Source organism: Equus caballus, chromosome 17, assembly GCF_041296265.1.
Source record: "Equus caballus isolate H_3958 breed thoroughbred chromosome 17, TB-T2T, whole genome shotgun sequence".
Classification (NCBI taxonomy): Eukaryota; Metazoa; Chordata; class Mammalia; order Perissodactyla; family Equidae; genus Equus; species Equus caballus.
Window position 1 is genome coordinate 88,630,704 of NC_091700.1, and position 25,821 is coordinate 88,656,524.

General features: G+C 40.6%; 1 protein-coding gene across 46 annotated transcripts in view; it reads right to left on the reverse strand.

The window, feature by feature from the left end:
• Positions 1 to 25,821, reverse strand: part of DOCK9 (dedicator of cytokinesis 9) — a 269,635-nt gene that overhangs the window by 159,382 nt on the left and 84,432 nt on the right. For 14 of the 46 annotated variants that reach the window (XM_070239987.1, XM_070239978.1, XM_070239972.1 and 11 more), the window contains exon 1: positions 11,280 to 11,715. The exons of 30 other annotated variants lie outside the window; for them this stretch is intronic. In XM_070239987.1, the coding sequence (XP_070096088.1) occupies positions 11,280 to 11,405 (126 nt within the window). In that variant the 5' untranslated portion in view covers positions 11,406 to 11,715. Of the gene's footprint in view, positions 1 to 11,279; positions 11,817 to 25,821 lie in introns of those variants that run through there. 2 more of the 46 variants (XM_070239988.1, XM_070239989.1) reach the window with 2 other exon arrangements.

The window sequence follows — 25,821 nt, forward strand, 5'->3', positions numbered from 1 at the left end:
CAGAAAGGGAAACCTGGGAGCGTGGGAGTTAACTGACTGTCCCAGGTCCCAGCAGGAGCTGCTGGCAAAGCTGGGCCTGGATCCCAAGTCTCCTGACTCCTGGTCCAAGCTCCTCCTCTCTGCCTCTACATTTTAATTTTTGCGCTTTCATTGACAACATGCACTAGCATGTAGTATAAAAAACTGGAGGAAAGAGAACCTTATCTAAGCTTGGACTGAGAAGCAAGCTCAAACCTGAGCATTAAACCACAACAGTTAGTGAATTGGGAAATATTCAGAAGAGTGCATAATAAACAACAAACTCTCAGGCATCTAAATAGATTTCTCACACTGAAATGCGGTGTTATCCTCAGAACAGACTAACACCAAGAATGACACACTTGTGAACAGTATTTTATATTATAAACACTGATAAGATGCTGACTTTCCTTTTTATACTAAAAAAAGGACTCAAGAGAACTTGTCATTGAACAAAGGTTTTCTTTAAGTAGGCACATCACTATGAGCAGAACTTGGACACTCAAAATCAATCAATTTGATGGAAGGAAAAGAGTTTGGGTTTTGTATTTGTCATTTTTATAAATAACTGTGGTTTTCCAAAATTATCATCCTATTACTAAAATGAACAGAATTAAAGACTCCATGAAAAACTGTCAAATCAATAGCATCTAGAAAATGGCGTACGAGAAACATCATAATGAAAATTGAGGTAATAATAAAGACAATAATAATACTGATTGATGAAAACCCACATAACTGCTTGCATTTAGTCAGCTGCGCTCAATGGTGATGCCGCAGAGAATGCTAATGAAGAGAGGAAGGGATTAGGGACTTCCTCCACACCCTGTGCCCATGGAGCTTGAGGAGAGATTTGAGTGGCATGGGGATCTCGCCCTTGCAGACAGCGCCTCAAGAGTCTTCTATCCTGACATGGGGCATGGGCCGAGGAAGGCAGAGAAGGGTGTAAGAAGAGAGAGAGAGAACAGGCGAGAGCCTGAGGGGCGGGCTCAGCACGTGCCTCTCACACCACATCCAGGCCCAGCTTCTAATGCTGTTTGCCATTTTTTCACATGTGAAAAGCGATAATGAAAGCAAAAAAAGAAAAAAATGCACCATGGTCGTTGTAGACATAATTCTATCCTAAATCTACACTACAGATTCTTTTCCAGCCAAAATTTTCCCCCCTTTTTTAGCACTGTGGCCTGAAATTCTTAATTCTTCCTATGTCAATGAAAGCTATTTTTGGAACTCTGAAATGAAGAGGTCAAGTAATTAAGCTAAAAGGCTCTAAAAGCCAGATTTGGTCAGATTTCAAAACAATTTACTTTAAGCTACTTATTTGAAGATATTGGAGGCAAGGGATGGAATATTCATAACACATATCTGGTTCACAAAAGAGTTTCTGCATACTTCAACGCCAGAAAGGCAGTCTGGAGACCAGTTAAGGGCAGGTGTGGGGAGTTAAGATTAAAATCCTGGTCCCAAAAATGTTTACTATTGTTGAAGGTGGTGACAGGTAGACAGGGGGTGGTTAGACCAGTACAGGGCTTCTCAAAGTGTAGTCTCCAGACCAGCAGCATCAGCAGCACCTGGAACTTGCTAGAAATGCACATTCAGCCCAGACCTGCTGAATCAGAAACTCTGGGGTGGGGCCCAGCAATCTGGGGTTTAACAAAGCCTCTAGGTGACTGATGCCCACCCAAGTTTGAGAACCACTGTACTAGTCTATCTACTTTCGTGTATGTTTGAGAATTTCACATTTAAAAGTTTTTTCAAAAAATCCTGGCTCCATTGCTTATTGTGTATGTGGCCTTGGGACAAGCTACCAAATCTCTATATCTGCATCTGAAAATGGGAAAAGTAATAATTTCTCTTATCATCATCCCAGGATTACTGAAGGGTTTCAATTCATAGTCCCTGGTGCAGAGAAGAACTCAACAAATGGTGTCATGGGGGTCATATATAGTTATGTGTCATTCAGATACAAGAGAATTTTACACCCTACAACATACACATGCCTTTGCTAGATCACACACACATTATGTCATTAAACCTCCACAAAACTCTGTATGGTTGTATCATCACCATTTCAGAGGAGGAAACTGAAGCTCAGAGAGGCTAAATGAATTAATGAAGGTCACACAGATGGTGACCCTTGGGTCTCCTGGCTCCAAGCCCAGGATCTTTTCCATCAACCATCAGCAATAAACATGATGGAATTTCAGAGTTCTAGAACAGGAAGCACTTCCCTAATGCTTCCATTTCTCTCCTTAGGGAAACACATAACACTGCTCCACACTGGGATGCTTCAGCCTCCACACTTCTAGGGAGGAGAGAAGTCTGAGGCTTTCTGCCCAGCTCTGAGATCTGGAAATGTAAGCTGCATTGAACTGCCCAGGCTCCATGACCTCACTGAGGGAAAGATAAAAGGTAGAGTCCTTTCCTGAAGGATATTCATTTTCCACCTCAAGAATTTAAAAATCATACTCCAAAATACTAAATCTTCATGAAGAACCAGGTTTGAACGCTGGGACACATATTAATACCATTAGGTAGTATTTTACTTACTTTACCAATAAATAGTTCAAGGACATGATCTTTGCAAGGAAAATCCAACCTTACACTTAAATCATGCGTTTTTCCTCCACAGATTCACAAATATGGTACCCCATCCAATGACTCACCCCCCGAAATGACAACTTTCTGTTTTGAGGCATTTAAGCTATGGAATGTGTAAGTTTAAAGACCTGCACTGTTCAAGGCAGTAGCTACTAGCTGCAGGTGCTACTCTGAACTCAGACATGCTGTAGGTGTAAAACAGATACCAAATTTCGAAGACTTAGTATGAATAAAAGAAAGTATAATACCTCGATATTCTTATAAGGGTTAAATGCAGAAATGATAATATTTTGGAAACACTGGGTTAAAATTATAGTATTAAAGTTAATTATACCTATTTCTTTTTACTTTAATTTGGCTACTAGAAAATTGGAAATTACATATGTGGCTCATGTTGTAATTCTATTAGACAGCACTATTAAAGACTGTATGAAACTTTAACGTAGGTAAATTTTAAAACTTCTCGGCAAAACAACGGACAGAACTCTTCCTGAAATTTTTACTTGGGAAGACAAGACAAATTTCAGAAAAACCACCACATTAGAGACAAAGTCGTCAGGTCTGGTCTTGGTCAAGTAAAGCAGGCAACCCGTGTTGTCCAGTGTTACTAACAGGCCCCTCCTTTCCTAATTCTCTCTCCGGGGGGAGCTATCTTCTTTGCCCTACATCTTTCAGGGCTCCACTACCTTTTTCACATATAATTAGTTTACTGGGATGCTGGTATTAAGGCCACACAATAACTTTTCCACATGTACTACAATCAACAAAGGTGATGTTTCAGCTTCAGGTGTGGCTGACAGAAAGAAGTGGTACTGATAACAGAAAGGGGTGCTGGCTAAGAGGAAGAGAGGGAAGGGTTTGACTTTGGTCACGTAGTTTGCACTTCCGTCCTCAAGTACACACATAAAATATTAGCTAACATTTTAATTTAGATAAAAAATAAGAGAAGCACAGGAGAGTTTCAGGCCACAACACCCATATCATATCTAGTCAAGGAGGCTCCTCCTGGTGCATCCCTTTTTACTTTTTGGTAGTTCAACACATTTGGATATTGATGGCTAAACCTTGAAGGTGCAAGAAGGAAGAATGAAAAAGGAGAATGATCCTCAGATCCAGTCTCTCCTGGAGGCCCTTTCTGCAACCCATCCTTTGCCAATACATTCCTCAAAGAGTGACCAGGACCATGCCAAGAAGTCAAAAAAAAAAAGCTTTGATATTATGTCAGAGATGGAATACGAAAAAAAAACCCAAAACCACCCATGATTCCTCCTGAGCATAAACCCCCTTATTAGCGAGGGAATCTGGAGTATAAATCTCAGCTACAATATGGTGGAGATGCATAATAACTTAACACATTGGAATAATGAGGCCATGATCGGTCACAGGGGCACATGGTCTAGGGGAAAATATAGGGAGAGGGTTTTAAAAGGCTTCTTGGAGGAGCTGGCATGTGAGCTGGGACTTGAAGGATAAACAGGAATGGTCGGCTATGAGGCGCGTGCCAGCAAAGGAAGAGCTGAAAATACAGGGCCTGGGTCAGAATGCATTTTGGAAGCTGCAGGAGATGAGGCCAGCAAGCAAGTTCAGGGCCAGCCTCTAAGGGTCAAGTAGGCCATGCTTCACCTTCTCTACAAAGGGAAGTTAGAACAGGGCTTTAAGCAGGAAATTGACCATAACTGTGTTTTGAAAAGAGTGGTCTGGTAGCACACTGGAGCACAGGAGCTCGGAGTAAGGAAAGACTGAATGCAGTAAGTTAACGAGGGCAGTCCAGATAACCTTTGGAGATGAGTCTGGAGGGCAGTCACTGCTACTATCTCCATCTGATAGAAACTCAACCTCAGCTTAGAAATGTCAAGTAGGTGTTTAAAAGACACAGGACCCAGGTCTGCTGACAGTGAGTCTTTGCACCACTCACTTGTGCTTCTCCCTGGGTAGTGACAACTCTCCACAGCCAGGAAATCCCAAAACAGAACTACGGACTGGCTCCTCCCTGAGAACCTGGTAAAGTCCTCAGAGACCCACTGGTTAAGTGGCACATGTACTTGTCTGGAAAGCGAACACTAAAACCTTCTAAAGCCTCAAAATGGTACTCTAAGAGAAACTTAGGACTAGCTCTATCACATTACAGGGATATTTCAAACTTCTGTAAAGTGGAGGATAAACCATAATTTTCAAGCCTTCCTGGTTCTAAAATTATACTCACACTCCTATGTCATCTGTAGGCTCAAGCCAGGTCTTCCTGCATCTCCTGTGTAATATTCCCTGCTAACTCCAAATTCTGCTGCCATTTTTATTTATTTCCAGGTTGGCCAACCCATGTCACTTGTCTTACTCATTACATTGGGTGGAAATCCAATATTCCCTGTTTTGTAGCTCCTACACCTCAAAACCCAAACGATTTTGAATAAACTAAGCTTAGAACCTGAAACCGAAACTCCAGGATCTTGACCTGACTCCATCATAGGTGATTCTGGATCAAAGATAATAACCCTGAAACACGGAGCTTTAGCCCCAGAAGAGAACCTAGAGATTATCTACTATACCCTTCTCCTCTTACAGATGAGAAAACTACTGAAGTCAGGCCAGGGAGGGGAGGGGAGGGTGGTGATCAGCAGAGATTGCGAGGCAGATCCAGGACCAAAATTAGGTCTCTGGTCTCCAAAGTGCTTCCTATTAGACCACCCACACTACCTGCTGCCTGTGACATAGTTCTGCTGCCTGGTATTTAGTCAATACCTGTGAGAGAAGAGAGGACACTGGGCAAATGACAGCCTCCTCCACACACTGCGGGGACCACAGTACCCATTTTACTCATTAAGGAACAAACATTTCAGGCTTATTCTGGATCATGCCGTAAGTTAATAAAAAAAGAAATCTAGGGAGGAAAATAAGATGTCTCCCGACTCTCAGACATTCCACCAATATATATTCCTATATAACTTTCTGGGAAAATGATAAAAAAAAAACGACACCCAAAATAAGAGTGACTCCCAATACCAATTAATTCTATTTTGTTCATATTTCCAACTTCTTCAGGCATGACCATCCTTCTCTTTATCTGTGCTATTCAACCACTGCTGTTCTGTCACTTATAAACTGGACTTTCTCTAAAAATTTCTAAACTTGTTAAGGGCGGGGAGATTTCAACCTTCTTTTTCATCTTTATAATCCCAATGCCAAGCATAAACAAATACGCTCATTTTCATTAATGAATTTACATAAGTGTCCCGGTATGGATTTGGGGAAACTGGACTGGAAGCCTGGCTCTGCCACTTACTAAACGTGTCAGATTACCTAACCTCTCTGTGCTCAGTGTCCTCATCTGTAAAGTGAAACAATACTAGCACGTGCCTCCTAGAATTGTGAGGATTAATGGAAAGAATGTATTTAATAGGCTTAAAATGGTGTCTGGCACAGAGCAAGGCACTATATAAATTTTTTTTTTTCCTTTTTCTCCCTAAAGCCCCCCGTACATAGTTGTATATTCTTCGTTGTGGGTCCTTCTAGTTGTGGTATGTGGGACGCTGCCTCAGCGTGGTTTGATGAGCAGTGCCATGTCCGCGCCCAGGATTCGAACCAACGAAACACTGGGCCGCCTGCAGCGGAGCGCACGAACTTAACCACTCGGCCACGGGGCCAGCCCCACTATATAAATATTTTTGTTACACACACACAGAAGAAAACAACTGGCATTACCTTGTTATAAAAAATAGTGACCAGCCATTCTGCCTCCACATTGATGACAGACATGAAATAATAAGTACACTGGAGCTGAGCGGATTTTTGTGCTCTATACAAGTAATAAGCCCAGAAAGTAAGAGAGGCTCAGTGTGGTAATGAGGTAGTGACGCAAGCTGTGGAAGCTCCTTCTCTGGGATAGTTTTCCCTGCCTGCAAGGTAATTAAATTCACCTCAACCCTATCTTAGCATGCACTCCCCAAGGATTCCTTCCACTGACCACTCCACAAAATATGTGTGCAATTTTGAGGGCTTCATTCATGCAAACTGTTCACATGAATGGTCAGGGGCCCCTAAGCCTTCTGCAAAGCAGAGCTAAGACTGCTTTAGGTGCTGAAAAATTGAGATCATGTCCTGCCGGAGCCAGTGATGATTTAAGTGTTGTCTGCCTAAGTGGGAAAGGATAGGTGAGATTAACACCCACTGAGCCCAATATTATCATGTGAAAAGCATTTCTGAGAAGTGAAGCCCCTCATTACCCAGACCTTGCTGCTTGGGGAGAGGAAGGGTGTTGGTCTCAGCCACCTGTGTGTATCCCCATGCACTCCACAATAAGTCTGGCAAATCTCAGGGCTTGTAAAGGTGGGTTGAATGAACGAAGAAACAAATGACAGGGAAACCAAAGAACGTAGTGAAACCTTATGACTCTGAATAAGTAAAATGTTCTGTTTTTCTGGGATTTCTGACCTGGGAATATGTCATTACACAGAGCATGCAGAAACTTCTTTCCTTCACCACTCAATATTTTAAAAACAAAGAAACTACTTATTAAATATCACCAACATAATTAACATCATTACTTAATTATTTCTAAAGATGTCTATAGAGATGCAGGAAAACCTGTAGGGCAGAAGGGCTTTACAAGTATAATTTAATTAACTCAATCGCAGGCATCTAAAGTCTTACAGGATATTTACAACAACATGACCATTGCCCGTAAGCTTATACTTCAGGGTTTGTGTCTTAATTCACTTCTGCTTCCTCTAGAGTAAACAGAACTTTTCTGTTTTCACAGGTAATGCACTGACTTGTACAACCAGAAGTCCCTTTCTACATCGGCACACGTGCTGCCTTCTCATGTACTCACTGAGCTAATCATTTCTTCAAGTATCAAAATAAGAACTCAGATTGCGTTTTTAACACTTGAAGATCCCAGAAAAATAACATAAATAGAAAAGGTGTCTCTAGAAAGAAACTTTTCAAAAAATACCTAATGAGTATACGTAAGACATGAAAATTCAGTTCTTCTCTATCTTCACGTCCTCCAATGCTCAAAATTCCCCAAATAAGACCTGCGCTGCAGTCCTACCTGCCTCTTGAAAGTAACGCACTGAAAGGGCAACACGAACGACATCTATCCCAGCTTGAGGCCACGCCCTTTTCCTCCAAATTGTTGAGCAGTAAGAGGGAGAATAAATTATTTCCAGGAATTACTTGAGAGTTTGGGGGACAAAAATAGGTATTCAGATGTAAGCAGGGTAACTAACTTGTAGACATCAAGAATATCCTGATTGTTCCCCTGTTAGTCATGCACAGCCCACAGTCATTTTTCAATGGGGTTGGCTGTGAGCCGGCAGAGGAATGGGGAAGTTTCACCATGCACTTCCTCCCCTGCTTACTGTCACAATGAGGGGACAAGACCCACCTACGTAGGTGCCTGAAAGTTGAACCTCACAGCCTCTGAAACTTTATAATGTCCAAACACATACTTCTCATGGAAACAATGACTTGACCTAGCACGGAACAAGCAACCACTACTAAGGGAAAGCTTAACTGTTGCCTTGGCAGAGGGGAAAGAAACATTACAGTAGTCCCCTCATCCACAGGGGATAAAACGATGAATAGTACTGAACCCTATCTATACTATTTTTTTCCCTATATACACATACCTACGATAAAGTTTAATTTATAAGTTAGGCACAGTAAGAGATTAACAATAACTAAGAACAATTGTGACAATATACTGTAATAAAAGTCATGTGACTGTGGTCTCTCTCAAATTGCGTGTGTGTGTGAGGAAGATTGGCCCTGAGCTAACATCTGTGCCAATCTTCCTCTATTTTATGTGGGATGCCGCCACAGTGCGGCTTGAAGAGCGGTGCTAGGCCTACACCTGGGATCCAAACCTGCAAAGTGGAGCAGGCGAACTTAACCACCATGCCACCGGGTCAGCGCCTCAAAATATCTGATAGTGTACTGTACTCACCCTTCTTCTTGTGATGATGTGAGATGATACAATGCCTACATGACAAGATGAAGTGAGGTAAACGACACAGGCACTGTGACCTAGCATTATTGTCAGACGGTGGTTGACCTCGGGTAACTGAAACTGTGGAAAGCAAAACTGTGGCTACGGGGGAACCTACTGTATTGCCAAAGAAAACGGCCAGACTTCTGATAGAAGTTTCACAGAACAAGTACTTCTTCTGACTTGCATAAGTGCTTTAAGATATATTTACTAGTATATTCACTGTTAGTCATTCATGCACCAAAAGCCATTTTTCAATGACTATATATAGGGCTAACTGCAAAGAATTAGAAACAAATTGAATAGCCATCAAATTATGGTACGCTATAAAATAGAATACTATACAGCCAATAAGAGTAATAGCATTAATCTATATATGGTGACAGAGAAAGATATTCTTGATATGTTCTGGGAGAAAATTAATGCAGAAATCTATAGTACTAGTACATATTCCAAATACACAAACAATAAGTTATATTTTTATATGCACAAGAGAAAATCTGGAAATGTATACACCAAATAATCAATAAGGGGCACTTCTGGAGAATAAAGGTATGGCACTTTACCTTTTTTCCCTATTTCTACACTATTCATATTTCTTATTACATGCATTAATTACTTTTATGCTTTCTAAACTATGTAATATTTTCCCCCAAGGAGTGATTGTGGACATAACTAAAACCAGCAAAACCTGATTTCAAAATACTACCTCTTGAATAAAGACAGTTACTTATATTTAAATGTTACAGATTTGGAGATTCTCACCAAGTACATGGGCTACTGACACAACAATAACGAACAGTACTGCAACAAGTAGATCTCATGGCTGTACCAGCATACTTTTAAAAATTCATCCTGAAAAAAAGTTGTATTCCAAGCAGTTTGCTGAATTCTCATTTGCTGTGAGATAATCACAGGTAAGGAGATCTGCCCTGGGCAGAGGCCCTGCTTAAATATCCTTGCTTCTCTTATCTGATATTAGCTCTTTTTATCTTGCTTACCCTGAGGGAAGAAGAGAAACACTATCAGATAAGAAAAAGGTGCTTGTATCAATGCTGCCTTCACCTCTCCTTCACACCTCTCTCTGCAGGTGCACAGAGCCAGAGCTCTCCAGGCTGCCAGAAGCTTCTGGGCCCTGAGAAGCATTCCTGCCAGGTGCAGCTGCAGCCAGCACAGCCTCATCCATTGCAATGGAAATAGAACTCCCAGTGGAACTGCCTGGAGTGAGATTTGACCTAAACAAATAACTGGGACATGAGCAGCTGATTTTTTGAGCACTAGAGAGAAAAATAAGTTTTTTAAAAGTCACTTGTATGATTTAAAAAAAAATCACACAGCATCTTTCTACAGTGTATTTATTCCTCTGGACAAATATTTCTACACATCTGGAGAATCACTGACAAAAGATTTTTAAGAATATTCACAGGGGAACACAAACCACACAACTTCCTCCAAGAAATCAAAAGTTACATCAGCTGGGAGCTTTAACCAGTTAAATCTATACAGCATGTAAGTGGCTCAAGCTACACAACAGATAAATGAACTATTGTGCTAGAAGAAAGGAATCCAAGATAATGAATAACATCTCTAAACAATATGCAGGGGGAGAGAAACCTAAATCTCTGAGATGAAAAACTGCAGTGAAAAAGCCCATCACACTTCACTTTCTCAGTTCACTGTTAGCAATGTAATTTTTAAGGCAATGCAATAAATGGCCAGTCGCATATGTCACGGAGGATAGCAAGTTAATTCAAATCAAATATATTATAGGGAAGTTTAAGTTCAGATTCTTAAAGACATTAATTGAAAATTAAGTTAATTAACCAAATATTTTATGATAATAGGAACTGAACCTTCATATTAAAAAAAACACTAGATATAATCGCTAAGTACTAGTTTAACAATCCCTTTAACAGATCATTTGAAAGGCTCAATTGTCCCCTCTGAAGTTCATGTTGGTGGTTTTTTGCAGTTTGCTTAAAAAATTATATGCCTTTATTGTACTAAAGAAATTCCGAGAGAGAGAAGCACAACCTACTCACTGATGATAACAACACAACCATTTTTCACATTCCTTCCTTACAAAGTCTACAAAAGTGCTTGAATTTATCCAAACTACTATTAGTTTAGCTAATGTTAAAAATAGAAACTTTTCTACCAATTGGTTCAAAGTTCAGGTTATTTCTTACAGTGTTCAAGGCAAACCTGTTTAAATGAGTGAGAACACATGTAATTTCAAGTTAGGTTCCTTAAAACCCCCAACGTCATCTTAATTTTCACAATAACATAAATACATAAGGTAAAAATGTTTTCATTTTGCAAAAGACTACTTTGTCAACCCTCTGGAAGGCAATTACAACGTGCCTCCCTGGGTTTCCATCTGGCAACACTGCAGCTAGGTGGGACATAATTTTGAACAATACATAACAGTTGTTCTATACAAAGAAGCCCCCTGGAAACCACATTCACCCACAAAATGTCAACATATCTTTCCTCACAAAGAAGAATCAAAGTGGAACCAAAGCCAAGCTACAGGAAAAGAGAGAGAAGAGAGTTCACAAGAGACAGAGTAAGTTTTAAAATCGAGCAGAGGGCAAGAAGGCACCAGGCGGGCACACGACGAAAGCACTTCGTGGAGAAGACAACAGAGACACTGTGGAGGCGCCCCTCTTACCAGCACGGGCCCTGGGCTCTCTGCTTCCACTTCTCCCTGAGCGGCATCCTTGCACTGCAGAGGGGACTCGATCACAAGCTCCTTTTTGACACTTCTACTACTTGTCCTGCATTTATCAGCCTGCATTCTCAGCTGAAAACACAAGTCAGAAAGTCTGCAACTGGGACAGCTGCGAGTCCCTGGCCGTGCAAGGCACACGCATACCAGTGGCCTGAGGAAGAAAAGAAAGCTGGCTTCCTAGGCACAAGTGGTCAGCCCCACTGTCTGGGTCTGCAGAGCCTGTGGGGTGGGAGGGCATGCCAGCGAGGGCCAGCCTCCAGGGGTGTTACTACTGCTCGGAAAATGGGAGGTTCCCACTTGCCGGCCAAAGGAAAACAAACCCCAAACTGTACAATACACAGTGTACTGCCTCTCCGATAAAGACCAGCCTCATTGTGTCTGCTCCACACGGCGTGGGCCAAATCAACCCAAAGGAAAATACTGCAGTGTTTAAAAAAAACAGTCACGGTTAGACTCCTTCATAATTATTTCAAATCTGAGGCTCCTGGAACAGAAGAGCAGCTAGGTCGTCTGGGTGTTCTAAAATTCTTACGGTTTCTGGATGCTTTCCTTCATGTTATGGCTAAACACCAAATACTTGGCTGATGATCAAAGCAGGGAAGAGCAACCAGCAAAGGGTTCCCATAGCCTGTACCTCATGGGTGTAGGTATAAGGAAAGAGTTTCCCCCTGCACAACAGACTGCAGGACGCAAAACTTAACTTGTCTACTATTCTATGCCGGAAAGACAAGGTCATCAAACATTTTCACAGGATACCATGTATCATGGTAAACACTTTTATTAAACAGAATACTACTTTCAGTTCATCCACAGCTGTGCCAGTACCAGTAGGTAATGAGCCCAGGACTAGGTACCAAAGAAGATCATAGTAAAATATAAGGCAGAATGTCTCTCTCTTCAAGGAGCATCAGAGCAAGCTGGAAAGGCAAGATGAATAGACATCATAAGTGACAGATTAATATAATTAATAGAGATTTACACAAAAGCACAGGATAGCAGCTGGGTCCCCATGCCATGGTTTGATGGTGATAGCACCCAAAATTTGTTTTCCCAAACGCCTGCTATTTCTACCCTTTCCTCATGTTAATAGTGGAGCAATTTTTAAATCATTTTAAAATCATTTCTTAGGAAAAATTAAAATAGAAGTGTTAAGGGATTTATTTTAAACATTACATGGAAAATGAGCATTAAAGTGTGATTAAATATTAATCCACACTTCCTGGGATGCTGCAGAGCTTCTCCCAGTTAGTGACTCTGCTTATTTCCTTGAAATCAGCGAGGATTTAGTAACCGTAATAACAGAAGCAGCAGTAGTAAGTAAATAATGGAACTAGGTGTCACTTAGCAACAACAGGTACCACAAGGGACACTACTCAGTGTACATAGGTACACTACTCATGGAAATACAGAAGCCGTTATAGAAGATACAGGTACAAGTCTCCCACTTTCCAGGGGAAGTAACTGAGGCTGGAAGGGCTCAGAGGGGGCGGTGGGGAAGCCAAGATGGCACCTACGTCTGCACATTCTCCTCCTTCCCACCAGGGCCGGCCGAGACGGCTCCAGTCTCTGTCACTCAAACACCAGGAATCCTTCTGAATGTGGATATTAACTGTAGAATGAGTCACAAGGGCTCAAGGAGTCCATAAAAAGCAAGTAGTAGTTTCTATAATAATTCTTTTTAAACTACCCAATTTCTCAACCTTGGGTAATCTCTTAGGGTAAATAAAAACACTACCAAATCAGTGTTTCAGAGTAATATGATCTATGAATTTAAAAAATCTTTGTAAAGTTACAAGAGGATAGGGAAAAAAAAAGGAGCCTCAGAAAAGAGTTACATAAATATAGGATTAAAAAAGTTATATCGAAACTTAGTAAACGTCCTGTGAATCAGAGGAGGCAGGAACGGATGAAGCCACAAGCACTAAACCAACAAACTGAGATGTAGTGAAGTACAGTGTAACCAACGACTCGAAAACCTTTTGAAATGGCTCAAGAAGTTCTAAAAAGCCCAAGTCTCCCTCAAATCCCCACCATCATTAAGCTACCAGAAGTTTTGGACTTTAAGGGGAGAAATGCTATCCTATTTATTGGGTCAAAATACTCTGACATTCTGTAAGTAATGAGAAGGAACTTAAAAGGTTATTTTATGAACACTGTAAGTGCTTGCTGTGCCCCAAGCCCTGCATAGATAATAACTTATTTAATCTTCATAACAACCCTACAAAGTAGGGTCATCCCCATTTTACAGACAATAACATGGTTATCCCCATTTTAGAGATGAGGACACTGATGCACAGAGAGGTTACGTATGTGCAGAAGGTCACACAGTGAGCAGTGGCAATATGGATCCAGTGTACACATCCTTAACCATGACAGCACACTGAATCAGTTGTCTATTCCAACTACGCCAACTGCTAAAAAGTACAAATATGTAAAAGCTACTGATCAGCAATTAAAGATAAAGGCAGCATCTGAGTTTAATCCTATCAAAGCAAACTAGTGAAGAGGCAAAAAGGTAAAAATGGCATTCACAGCACACTGCCTGTACATAGTAGGTGTTCATTAAATGGTAACTACTCTAATTGTTGTTGATCTTGTTATTCCAATCTGAAGAAAGTAACATTAGTCTTAAATTCAGGACTTCGGCTGTGCGATCTAAAACGACAATTCCACCAACTGTTGCTACGACACATTACAAAGTGCTTCAGCAATTTAAAATCAACTGTTCTTTCCTCTTTGCTACTTGGATATGACAGCTGCCTTCAAACGGTCATCTTGAACACCCCGTGTTCAAGCCATGAGCCAGGCATCATCTTCCTGAAGTTCTTCTATATTTTTCCAAATTTTAGCCAAGAATTTATACTTCTTTTGTAATCAAGGAAAAAACTTTGAATTGGCTCTGAGCTTCCAGGTAGGCAGGACAGGAAGGCAAACATGATCAGTTCTATAATTCATATCATCAAAAGGATAAAACATACTAAACTGTAAGACAAGTAAATTTTTTTTAAAGTTTCTTACACAGAGATTTACATAAAAGGGGACTTAATTAATGCACTAGACAAGGTTCTCAGCATGCGTATAGGAAATGCAGCAGCAAAATTCACACAGCTTTCTCATCACCATCTCAGAACATTATGCTTAAATCTTGGATAAAGGAAAGCAATTCTGGGAACAAGACAGTCATCTAGTCTATCACCTTCGAGTGGGTCCAACTTATGAAAGAAGGAAATTCTCAGGACTTAGAAGAATGGAGATACTACTGTCAGCTTTCCCGCTACCTAATTTCTCAGGCAATGCAAAGTGCTCTTGTCCTACTCTGCTCGTTTAGGACAGACCAACACTTTAGAAGTCTGATAGTCAAGGGGAGTCACATGGTACAGCATTTCCCTCCAGAACCTAAACCTCCAAGTAGGATGTGGTTTCTCTAGGGGGTTCATGAGATGAATGCCTGAGGACATTAGAATGACATCTGGTTAGAGCAACCACAAGAGGAAATGCCATCTCAGAAGGACAGGAAGTAGGTGGCCAGGGTTTCTGTTACAACATTTCAAAGAACAAGGTAGATGCTGGACCTCTGGATTCAAACCTACAAACATCTACTACTATCTAACCTCAAGTTCTTTCACACATTAACTTGTTTAACTCTTACAATAACAAACACATCTATTAACATGTATTAAGGGTATAGAGTTTTACTGTTAAAACAGAACAGAGTAAATCCCGTGGGGAAGTAGGCACACTTCAGAAGTAGGATGGGAATGAATACTTCTCTATGTGGGTTTCAATTCTTAGATTTAAAATGTATACAAATTGTTAGACAGGTTGGGTACACAAACCATGAAAACTTTATAGGAAATTTATGGAATTTTCTAAGGGCAATTTTTTACTATAAGGTGTAACTGCCCCTGACACAGGAAGGGTTAATAATCACTGGAAAAGGCTTGCCAACAAACTGTGACCTGGAGGTGAGATGGCTGGTTAGCCAAAGACGGGTAAGATCTCCAGAAGGAGGAAACCTAAGCCAGGCACAGCCGCCCAGGGCACAGGTGAAGACAGGATATCGGGAGCAGGAGGGGCCGTTGCCTAGGAGGCCTTGCATGTTCTGAGATAAGAATATACGAGCACAGCAAAAACATGATAATATCAAAACAGAGACCAAGGGAGGGCTCCTTGAGAAATCACTAAGAATTCTTGGCATCCGCTAATTACTTTGTCCAGAACACTTTGTGTATGTTTAACAGATGTAAGCTGTATATATATTGAAACGCTGGTTATAATAAACTCAGAGTGGCCATCAGCCCTCTCTGCATCTATCCTGGTGGTGTGTACATTGGATCATGACACCGACATAAGGGAGGCTAACTTTAGACTCTAAAGCTCCCATCTTCCCCCTCCCACCATAGGATGAAGTTCCATTACATTTTGAAAAGCAAGAAGCTGAAGGACCCTCTCACCCAGAGGACTCCTACACATGCCTCAAGACCCAGTTTAAATACTACTTTCCCTATGAAACTTTCTTGATCCTCCTGGCCAGAATTAATTAGCTCCTCGTCTGTTAACCCTCCAGGGAGCTTTTCACAGTCTACCTTTAATTAAGTTTGCATATGTCACACTCTTCAGTGAGACTGTAAATTCATGAGGGTAGGGACTGTACTTAGCCATCTGTGAGTCTCCAGTGTCTTAGGTACTGCAAGCACTCAAAACATATTCGCTGAATCGAATGCTTACGTGAGTTTTGTGTCACTGCTTATCTTTAGCCCTAAAGTGAAATTTAATTGTAAAAACATGCTAACATTTTCATTTGTTAATGGCCCAAATTAAGGCAGAGGCATTCAACTGTTCATAACTGAAATCCAAAGTACCATTTACTAATAATTAAAATGTTCTTGGGCCAGCCCCACAGCCAAGTGGTTAAAAGTTCCGGTGTTCCGCTTTGGCAGCCCAGGTTCACAGATGTGGATCCCAGGCGCAGACCTATGGCACTCGTCAGCCATACTGTGGAGGCATCCCACATGCAAAGTGGAGGAAGACAGGCACAGATGTTGGCTTGGGGCTAATCTTCCTCAAGCAAAAACAGAGGAGGATTAGCAATGGATGGTAGCTCAGGATGAATCTTCCTCACACACACACAAAAAAGTGTTCTTTCCTCTCAGCTAAAAAAACGTTATTCTGCAAAACTTGCTAGACATTTTTTGACACAAAGGTACACTTGGAAACAATACAACTGAACCTTTAAGAAGTGCAAATAAACTTGTTTTAAGAAACGAACTATATAAAATTTGAAAGCGCATTTTGCTGTAGCTAATAACTATATAATAACTGTACAAGGAATATATATCAATTATTTCAAATTAATGGAACGTTTCACTCTCTGTTTAGGGGCTCTTAGCACATCAGAAGGATATTTAAAATATAACAATCAACTTTAAAGGCAAAAAATGTATATATATTTTGGAGTAGAGGCTTTCAATTATATATATATCTTTAAAGTATATATAAAGTATATTTAAACATATAAAGCATATATATACAAACACATACTTTAGAGAAGAGACTTAAATATGTATTAGAGATATATATACATCTTTTTTCTCTTTATTTTTTTATTGAGGTAACAGTGGTTTATAACATTATATAAATTTTATGTGTACTTCATTATATTTTGACTTCTGTATAGCCTACATTGTGTTCACCACCACAAGTCTAGTTGCCATCTGTCACCATTCAAATGTGCCCCTTTATCCTTGTCACCCTCTCCCTAGCCCCTTCCCCTCTGATAGTGGAGATATATATCTAGATATATTTATATCTAAGTATTAAATAACTATACATATTATATATATACATATTTATATTTAAGTCCCCAAAGTAATCATTCCTTTTCTCTTGTTCTGGGTAAATTTGAACTACTAAGTAAAAATTATTATGAAAAACTGAAAAACGGAGCAAATGACTAAAGATTTTCCACAGTGTATTGTTACTCATCAGCTTGCTGGCCAAAGAAAAGAAAAGGTGTCAGGAACACGATCTGCCCTTCTGAGAAAAACAAAAATATGGGAGATAGAAGGCACAAGAAGCAGCAAAACAGAGAACAGGACAGGATTAAAGGCAACAGATGCAGGGAGCAAAGTGATAACAGTCAGTTACAGCAGAGGAGGGATACAGTGACAAAAAGACAGAATAGACGTGGGGTAGGTAGAGGTGGGAGAGGAGAGAGGATTTCTACATCAGACCCTTGGGGCCTCTTAGAAGAGTTAATATATATTTTAAAAAAGGCAGTCTGATGCTCACCTCAACTATTTTTGCCATTAGAGATTTAATCAAATAATCACAGAAATGGAATATGCCTCATCATCTAGTCTAGTGTTTCTTAGCCTGGAATCCAAGGCTGAACTCCGGGGGAAAGCCGTCCATGAACCCTCTAAGACTACATTCAAAATTTTGTGTGCCTGGGATTTTTCCAAGGAAAGGCCCCTGGAGCTTATCCGGTTCTTAGAGAAGGGATCAAGGAGAGATTCTCCACTCACAGAACAAGGACACTGAGGTCCAGAGAGATGAGCTGGAGAGCCAACCAAACTCTTAAGAAACAAAGCTCTTCACTTCAGCAGGTTCAAATTCTATTTAAGTAGAGATAACAGCTATTTAAGCACCAGGCACCAGTTAAATAAACAAACCATTAGATGGCAATCAGCAGTGTCAACAGCTGCAGTCTACTCATTTGTTGATGGATGGCCAAGTCAGGAAATGGGTCATTACACAAAGCCTGATGCCCAGTGGAGAACCCAAGGCCATTAAATATACCTCCAAAAGAGGGCAAATAATACAACCAATAAAAATTACGTTTTTTGAGAACTCTTACTGATACTTGAGAAAATGCCCACAATTATACATACATACAAGACTGAAAAAAAAACACCACCACAACCAAAATGTGGCTGATTACCTCTGGTATGTGAGACTATTAGTGACTTTTTTTCCTAAACTCTTTTGTTTTCAAATGTTCTTCAAAAGCACTTCTCACTTCTATAGTCATAAATAAATGAATACGCTGTATTACAAGATAATGGTATAGAAAAAGCTCACATAGAGGTTTTAGCTCCCACTACACCACTCAACAGATGTGTGATATTAGAAAAGTCACTTCACCTCTCTGGGTCCCACAGACTTCACCTATAAAATGAAGGACTTACACCAAAAGATCTTTCCAACTATATATGTCTATAATATCAACTATTAAAACTTCCCTTATTGATGACATTTGGGGGAAAACAAACCACTCCAATGGAATGATATAAACATTTCAAAATCACATTGCTCTACTACATACAAAAGAAGAACACAAAGAGTGCAAAAGTGGATATATTTCTAACTGTGTCAGATCCTCATTTCCAACGAAGCAGGGGCAGAGCTGAGAGGCTGGCAGACGACAAGAACTACAGGCTGTTCCGTTGGTGAAGAAGGGTGTCAGGGGGAGGCCTGCTGCCCTCTCTACACAGCTCGAGGGTAAGCCCACAGCGCTGGGACAGCAAGGGACAGGCCCTAAGGAAGGCTCTGTTTTCAGAGGAGGAAACTAAGACGGGGAGAGTCCTTCCATTGCTAAAGACCACTGTGCAGTACTGGCTGTGTGAATTTAGGACAGTGACTTCACCACTCTGGAGGCCCCAGTCCCTCATCTGGAAAACAGGGATCAGAATGCCCACCATTATAATCCTCGCTAGATTTTGGACATTCCTAGACCCAAGTGGATAATGGTCATGTCCCACCATGTGGAAGAACACTGCCTGCAGCCAAGAATGTTGAGGAAGCTTCTCAGTAAAGGCAGCCCCACTCACGACATCCCCTTTCCCTGCTTCCACTTTCCCATAGCCCCATCCCCATCTAGCATTCTATGTTCTACTTTTATTTGTTTAATGTCTGTCTAATTCCAATTAAAAAAAAAAGTTCTATGAGGGCAGAGATTGTTGTCTATTTTGTTCACTGCTCTATTCCCAGGTCCCAAAACAGGGTAGGTGCTCAAAACACATTTCTTGAATGAATTTACTGGACGCTCAGGATCCCCTCAGTCTGGATACAGAGCCTTACACTCTGGACAACAATAGCTTTTCTGTGAACTGTCAATTTATTTTAATCACAATAATAATAATTCAGCAAGCAGTGTCAACGGTTTGTTTTAGAGATGGAAATTTACAAAGCCAAAAAAAACATAATGTGCCTGGGATTTTTCTCAGGAAACGAAACTCCTGGCCTGAGTTCCCAAAGCCCAGCCTGCCGCAGAGCCTCAACCTTGACTGGACTATGCCAGCATGTTTTCTCTCCCCTCGTCAGCTTTAAGAATGCAGGGGGCGGGGGGGAACGAAAGAGTGTGTGTGAGAGAGAGAGTGTGTGTGTGTGTGTGTGTTAGGTACAATGGAGGGGGCAGAGGAGTGAAAGAGTGTGTATGTGTGTGTGTATGTGTGTGTGTTAGGTACAATGTACACAGTAGACAACGCTTAATTGTTTGCCTATAGAGTAAACGATGAAACCGCTTCACCTTGGTTTGATTTATCAGAGACCCAAGTCTCATAGGAGTTCACATGAAGTACAATTTTCTAACCTAACTTTCCTCACTACATGACAAATATTGAGGTTAAGGGCCAGAGAATGTATGCTTGGTGAAAAAAACAATCAAAACTTTTTTTTAAAGGACTAAAGTTTTTCTTTCTAAATAAAATGGCTTGTGCAATTATAAACAGAAGACAAATGTTCATTCTTTCACTTCTCCCCATATCCACCTCCCAAAGCAACCTAATGAAAAACACAAATAACCACCCTCCAAGTTTATCAGTTTTATAAAAATCTTTATCTGTGCATGTTAAATTAACTTAAAGCAAGTTCCAGCAGTGTTTATAAGGTGCAAAGCCAGTAGGCCATCTTGGTTTACAGATGATAGAGATGGGACAAGCTGGCAGAGGTCACATGGCTCTGATTACTCCCAGGTGTCACAGTTCATGGCCATCAGCTACCTAATATGGGGAGAGGAGAGTGGACTGGCCTCAAGCAAATGCTGGACACCTACTTCTGCAAAAAGGAAACCCCCCCCAGGCTGCAAGGCAGAAGTCCACATGAGGAAACTTCACAAAGTGAGTTGTGGAGTCTCCCCTAGCACTTCCGGCCTAATTTAGCTTGCATTTAAAAGACAGTGATCATTTACAATAATACCGGTTCCCTAACAGTAATTGGGAAGTCCCCTCTGTTAGAAAGTGGTAGATTATGTCCCTTCCATAAGATAAACTCATCAGCAGCAAAGATGATGTATCCCTTCTCATCCTGCTGCCAAAATGAGGGCCTTCCACTTCTTCCAAGCTCATTGTGACTGATTTCCTATGTGAAATTAAGAGACTGACAAAGAATAGAAAACAAAGCCCGACAGCTTTAGGAGGCTCATACGTTATTCCTGGACGACATATCCTAACAAGTCAAACTTCCTCCCAAGTGCTTGTAAAAATACGTAACTAAACTAAATGAATTTCTTCACAGATATGTAACAAACAAAGGTGATCAGAGGGGCCAGCCGGGTGGCTCAGCGGTTAAGCGCGCACGTTCTGCTTCTCAGCGGCCTGGGGTTCGCCAGTTTGGATCCCGGGTGCAGACATGGCACCGCTTGGCACGCCATGCTGTGCTAGGCGTCCCACATATAAAGTAGAGGAAAATGGGCATGGATGTTAGCTCAGGGCCAGGGTTCCTCAGCAAAAAGAGGAGGATTGGCAGCAGATGTTAGCTCAGGGCTAATCTTCCTCAAAAAAAAACAACTTATAAATGAGGCCAGCCCCATGGCTGAGTGGTTAAGTTCACGCGCTCTGCTTCTGAAGACCAGGTTTTCACCAGTTCAAATCCTGGGCATGGACATGGCACCGCTCATCAAGCCATGCTGAGGTGGCATCCCACATGCTACAACTAGAAGGACCCACAAATAAAAATTCACAACTATATACCAGGGGACTTTGGGAGAAAAAGGAAAAATAAAATCTTTAAAAAAAAAAAAAAAAGTAACCAGAGTCGGAGATATAAACACAGTAGGTGCAAAGGGCCAACATCAAGGAAAGCCATCAAAGCTTCCCTTCTCTTTACTGCCAAAACCAAAATACACACATCATATAACTTAGAAACCAGTGGCGATGGTGGTAGTGAGGGTGATGGAGCAGCAGCTACCCTGGCCCTTTACTAAAGTTGCTCAAAGTCCCAGGTTACTTCTGTTACATTTCTAAAGCATTATACACGCAAAACAAATGGCTTCAGCTTTCCCCTCTCAAAGAAGGGAAAAAAAGCTCTTCCAGGAAAAAAGTGTGGTTAAAAGAGAGAGGGTGATGTTTAAGCGAGCTCTGAAAACTGGAACACCGGTAGTTATGGATATTCCACTGGTCCTTCCACAAAGAGGGGCCAGGTCTTAAAGGCCCTCTGTCAATTCAAAAGTTGCATGTTAAATAAACACAAAATAAATGAGGCTTCCAATGTTACATAAAGCATTTAGAAACTCTCCAGGCACACGCTTCCATTTATGCTTGCCAAGACCTAAATCTAGAAGTCAATACTTTATTTTTTGGTAAGTGTCACACAGGAATTTCAATATAGAAGGAGAGAGGAAAGGAAAGAGAATGAATGGTGTGGGATATGGCAGAGGTGGGTAAGGAAACCATTTCCCAAGTCCCTACTGTGTGCTAGGCACTTGACATACATCCTCATTTAATTAAGTTCGATTTAACTCCTACAATAACAACACTATTTTTTTTATAGAAACTGTTGTTCTTATAAATTAGATAACTTATCCTAAGTTCACATAGCTTACTATACTTGGCAGCTATGTTTCAAAATTAATCTTAAACATAGTAATTAAATAGATCAGAATATTTTAAGTTATATTTCAGACACAATTTTATCTCTCTTTTGAATATATAGCTCCTTAAGACAGTCACAAAGAATACTGGAGAGTTTTCTAAGGCCTGAAAATATTAGGATGGAAGGTAACAAGCAATGAAAACTGCAATTTAATGTTAATAGTGATTGTGTCTGAAATATGGAACAAAGGTTTTTATTTTCTCTGCTTTCTACTTAACTATATTTTTTTCAACTTTCCTTAATAAGCATGAACTACTTTAAACTAAATACATTTTTTAAAGGCATTAATTACTATTTTGGAAATTTTAAGAAATAATGTCCACAAAGTAGCTAATGCATACAGTGCTTCCTCTAGCACAGGGACTGGGGTGAGGTGAGTGAAGCGCTCAATTCAGGAACAGAATTTAAGAGAGCGTTGAAAACTCATTAATCAAGATAAAAGTTAATGAAATACTCAAATAAAATTCAAAATTAATAGCAAAAGCAGGTAGGATAAACAAATCAAAACTTGAAATAAAGATAGGATCAGTCTTACTGATTTTTGGTAAGGAAGATTGTCCCTGAGTTAACATCTGTGCCAATCTTCCTCTATTTTGTATGTGTGTCGCCATCATAGCATGGCTGATGAGTGGTTTAGGTCCACACCCAGGATCCGAATCTGCAAACTCTGGGCTGCCAAAGTGGAGCACGCAAACTTAGCCACTACACCACGGCGCCGGCCCCTTTACTGATTTTTTTCGCCTCAGGCTCCAGTAGTGCTCCACTCAGCACAGGATTACCCTCTGCCAGGCGCTGTGATACGACAGTGTATTTATTCCTCCACCAGCCTTGAGACAGGGACTCTTATTTCACAGATGAGGAAAGTGAGGCACAGAGGTTAGGGAATTAGTCCAAGGTCACAGAACTAGTCCAAGGTCACAGAGCTGTTACATGGCATAACAACTTTAAACTGATTAATGAGGTTATTTTTACATTATCATAAAGATAAAATCAACTTTTTTTTTCCTTCCCAAGGAAGTCCTTCTAGTTCTTCTATGTGAGCTGCTGCCACAGCATGGCTAATGACAGACGAGTGGTGTGGCTCCAAGACAGGGAACTGAACCCAGGCCTCCACAGGATGGAATGCACCACCTTAGCCTTATTGAAAACGTTATGGCAGATTTCAACTCATTACTGACTGATCATTTCTATTTAGCTTAAATTTTGGGAAAACACAACCTTGTGGGTAGGTTCTTTCACCAGAATTATCCTTCACCCACCTTCCTCACTCCTTTTCCCCCTACCCCTGCCAAAATAAAATGCCTTTCAATTTCGAGCCAATAAGAAAGGACCCACAGAGCAGGACAAGCTTCACATACATCTCTCAAATATTTTTAATTGTGTGGTCACATACTGAAACTCTTGCTTAACAATATACTTTCCTAAAGAGAATATAGAACAAAACCAACTTTAGGGTTTTTTTGCACAGAATCCCTGCACAAACACCTTACTTGTTTGCCAGCTGAGTTGCTAGCTCTCATTCAAGTTCGAATTTGTGACCCTGATGGTTGCTCACTAAAAGCAATGAAGCAATCTGTTTAGAAAAGGTAACATACACTTCTAAGGATTTCCTTTCTCCCCGCCATCAGAGGAATAAGATGCCAAAGTTACATCCTCCATATGCATCCTCCACAAGTCACTGCAATTAGGCCAGTAATGAAAAAAATACCACTATCCAATATTACATTTATTATACTATTATTTTCCATTTAAACAGACACTCTTACTCACCGTGAACATTAGATTGACATAACTTTCATGAGCTTTCCTAGTCTCTGATTTAAGGCTTAAAGAAAAGATAATAAAATAAAAAATCTTAAGTTTTGTTTGGCAGCATTTTAAAATTGAGACTACGTTAACACTTTCCCCAACATCTCATTTTGAAATAACTGCAGCACGTACTATGTGTTCATTAATTTGGGGGGGAAACAGAGAACTTCTAGCTTTATTGCAATAGAGTTAAATCAACCAAAAATGTTAGCAGATCCAGCTTCCCAGAGCTGATATGCCACCTCCAAGACTCATCCTGGGGACACATGATTGTCAAATGGGGACACCAAACTATATGATGGTCAAGTTCTTTTCAGCTCAAACTTTCCACAATTCAGTGATACATATTAGCATGACGGTTAATTGGGCTCACTTTATCCTTCTATTTTGACAGTCATTTTGTCTGACTCTGTGGGACCCAGCACTTATCACAAAGGAGAATTTCTTAGGAATTTTCATTAAAGTAGTCAAAAGTACCAAGTGGAATGCCCTACGTATTTACACATTATTCCATTCACAAATGAGCTGATTCATGCATTAACTCCCCTGCCTGCTCACTCAGACAGCATTTCTTTTTTTTTTAACTTTTTTTAAGATTATGATAGTTTATAACCTTGTGACATTTCAGTTGTACATTATTGTTAGTCATGTTGTAGGTGCACCACTTCACCCTTTGCGCCCTCCCCCAACCCCCCTTTCCCCTGGTAACCACCGATCAGTTCTCTTTGTCTATACTTCCACCTATGAGTGGAGTCATACAGAGTTCATCTTTCTCTATCTGGCTTATTTCACTTAACATAATACCCTCAAGGTCCATCCGTGTTGTTGTGAATGGGACAATTTTATCCTTTTTTATGCTGAATAGTATTCCATTGTGTATATATACCATATCTTCTTTATCCAATCATCAGTTGATGGGCACTTAGGTTGCTTCCACGTCTTGGCTATTGTAAATGCTCAGCAAGCATTTTGTAACCACAGGGCACCATGCAAGGACTGAGAGGTAAGGAACACACAGTCCAAGGGGGAGTAAAACGGAGGGAGGTAAAGGAGTAATTTCAATACCAACTGTGGCAGGGAGTGGCTAGACCTGGTTATCCAATATGGCAGCCACTAGTTATCAGGGGCTATTGAGCACTTGACATTTGGCTAGTCGAACTGAGATAAGCTCTAAGTGTAAAATGCACACTGATTTCAAAGGCTTTGTATGAAAAAAGAATGTAAAATATCTTATTCATAATTTTTTCTTGATTACATGTTGAATAATACTTTCAATATTCTGGATTAAATAGAATACATTATTTAAATTAATTTCATCTGTTTCTTTTTACTTTTTTTTTTAAAGGAAGATTAGCCCTGAGCTAACATTCACCATCAATCCTCCTCTCTTTGCTTAAGGAAGACCGTCCTTGAGCTAACATCTGTGCTCATCTTCCTCTACTTTGTATGTGGGTCACTACCAAAGCACGGCCAGTGACTAGTGTAGGTCCATACCCAGGACGTGAACCCATGAATCCCAGGCTGCCAAAGCGGAGCATGCAATCTTAACCACTACACCACCAGGCTGGCCCCTGACATTATATTTTATTGGACAGTGCTGAGCTAGATGCTCCCCAATCCTGTTTCTTCTTCCTGGACAGACAGAAAGACTACATTTCCCAATCTCCTTGGCAGTGGGGTTGAAACTATGTGATTGGATTTTGGCCAAAGAAATACAAGAAAAATGAGGTAGCAGAGTCTAGGTGAGTTAGAAAACAAGATGCACAATCATCCCAGCTCTCTCTCTCCTCGTGGGGCAGCT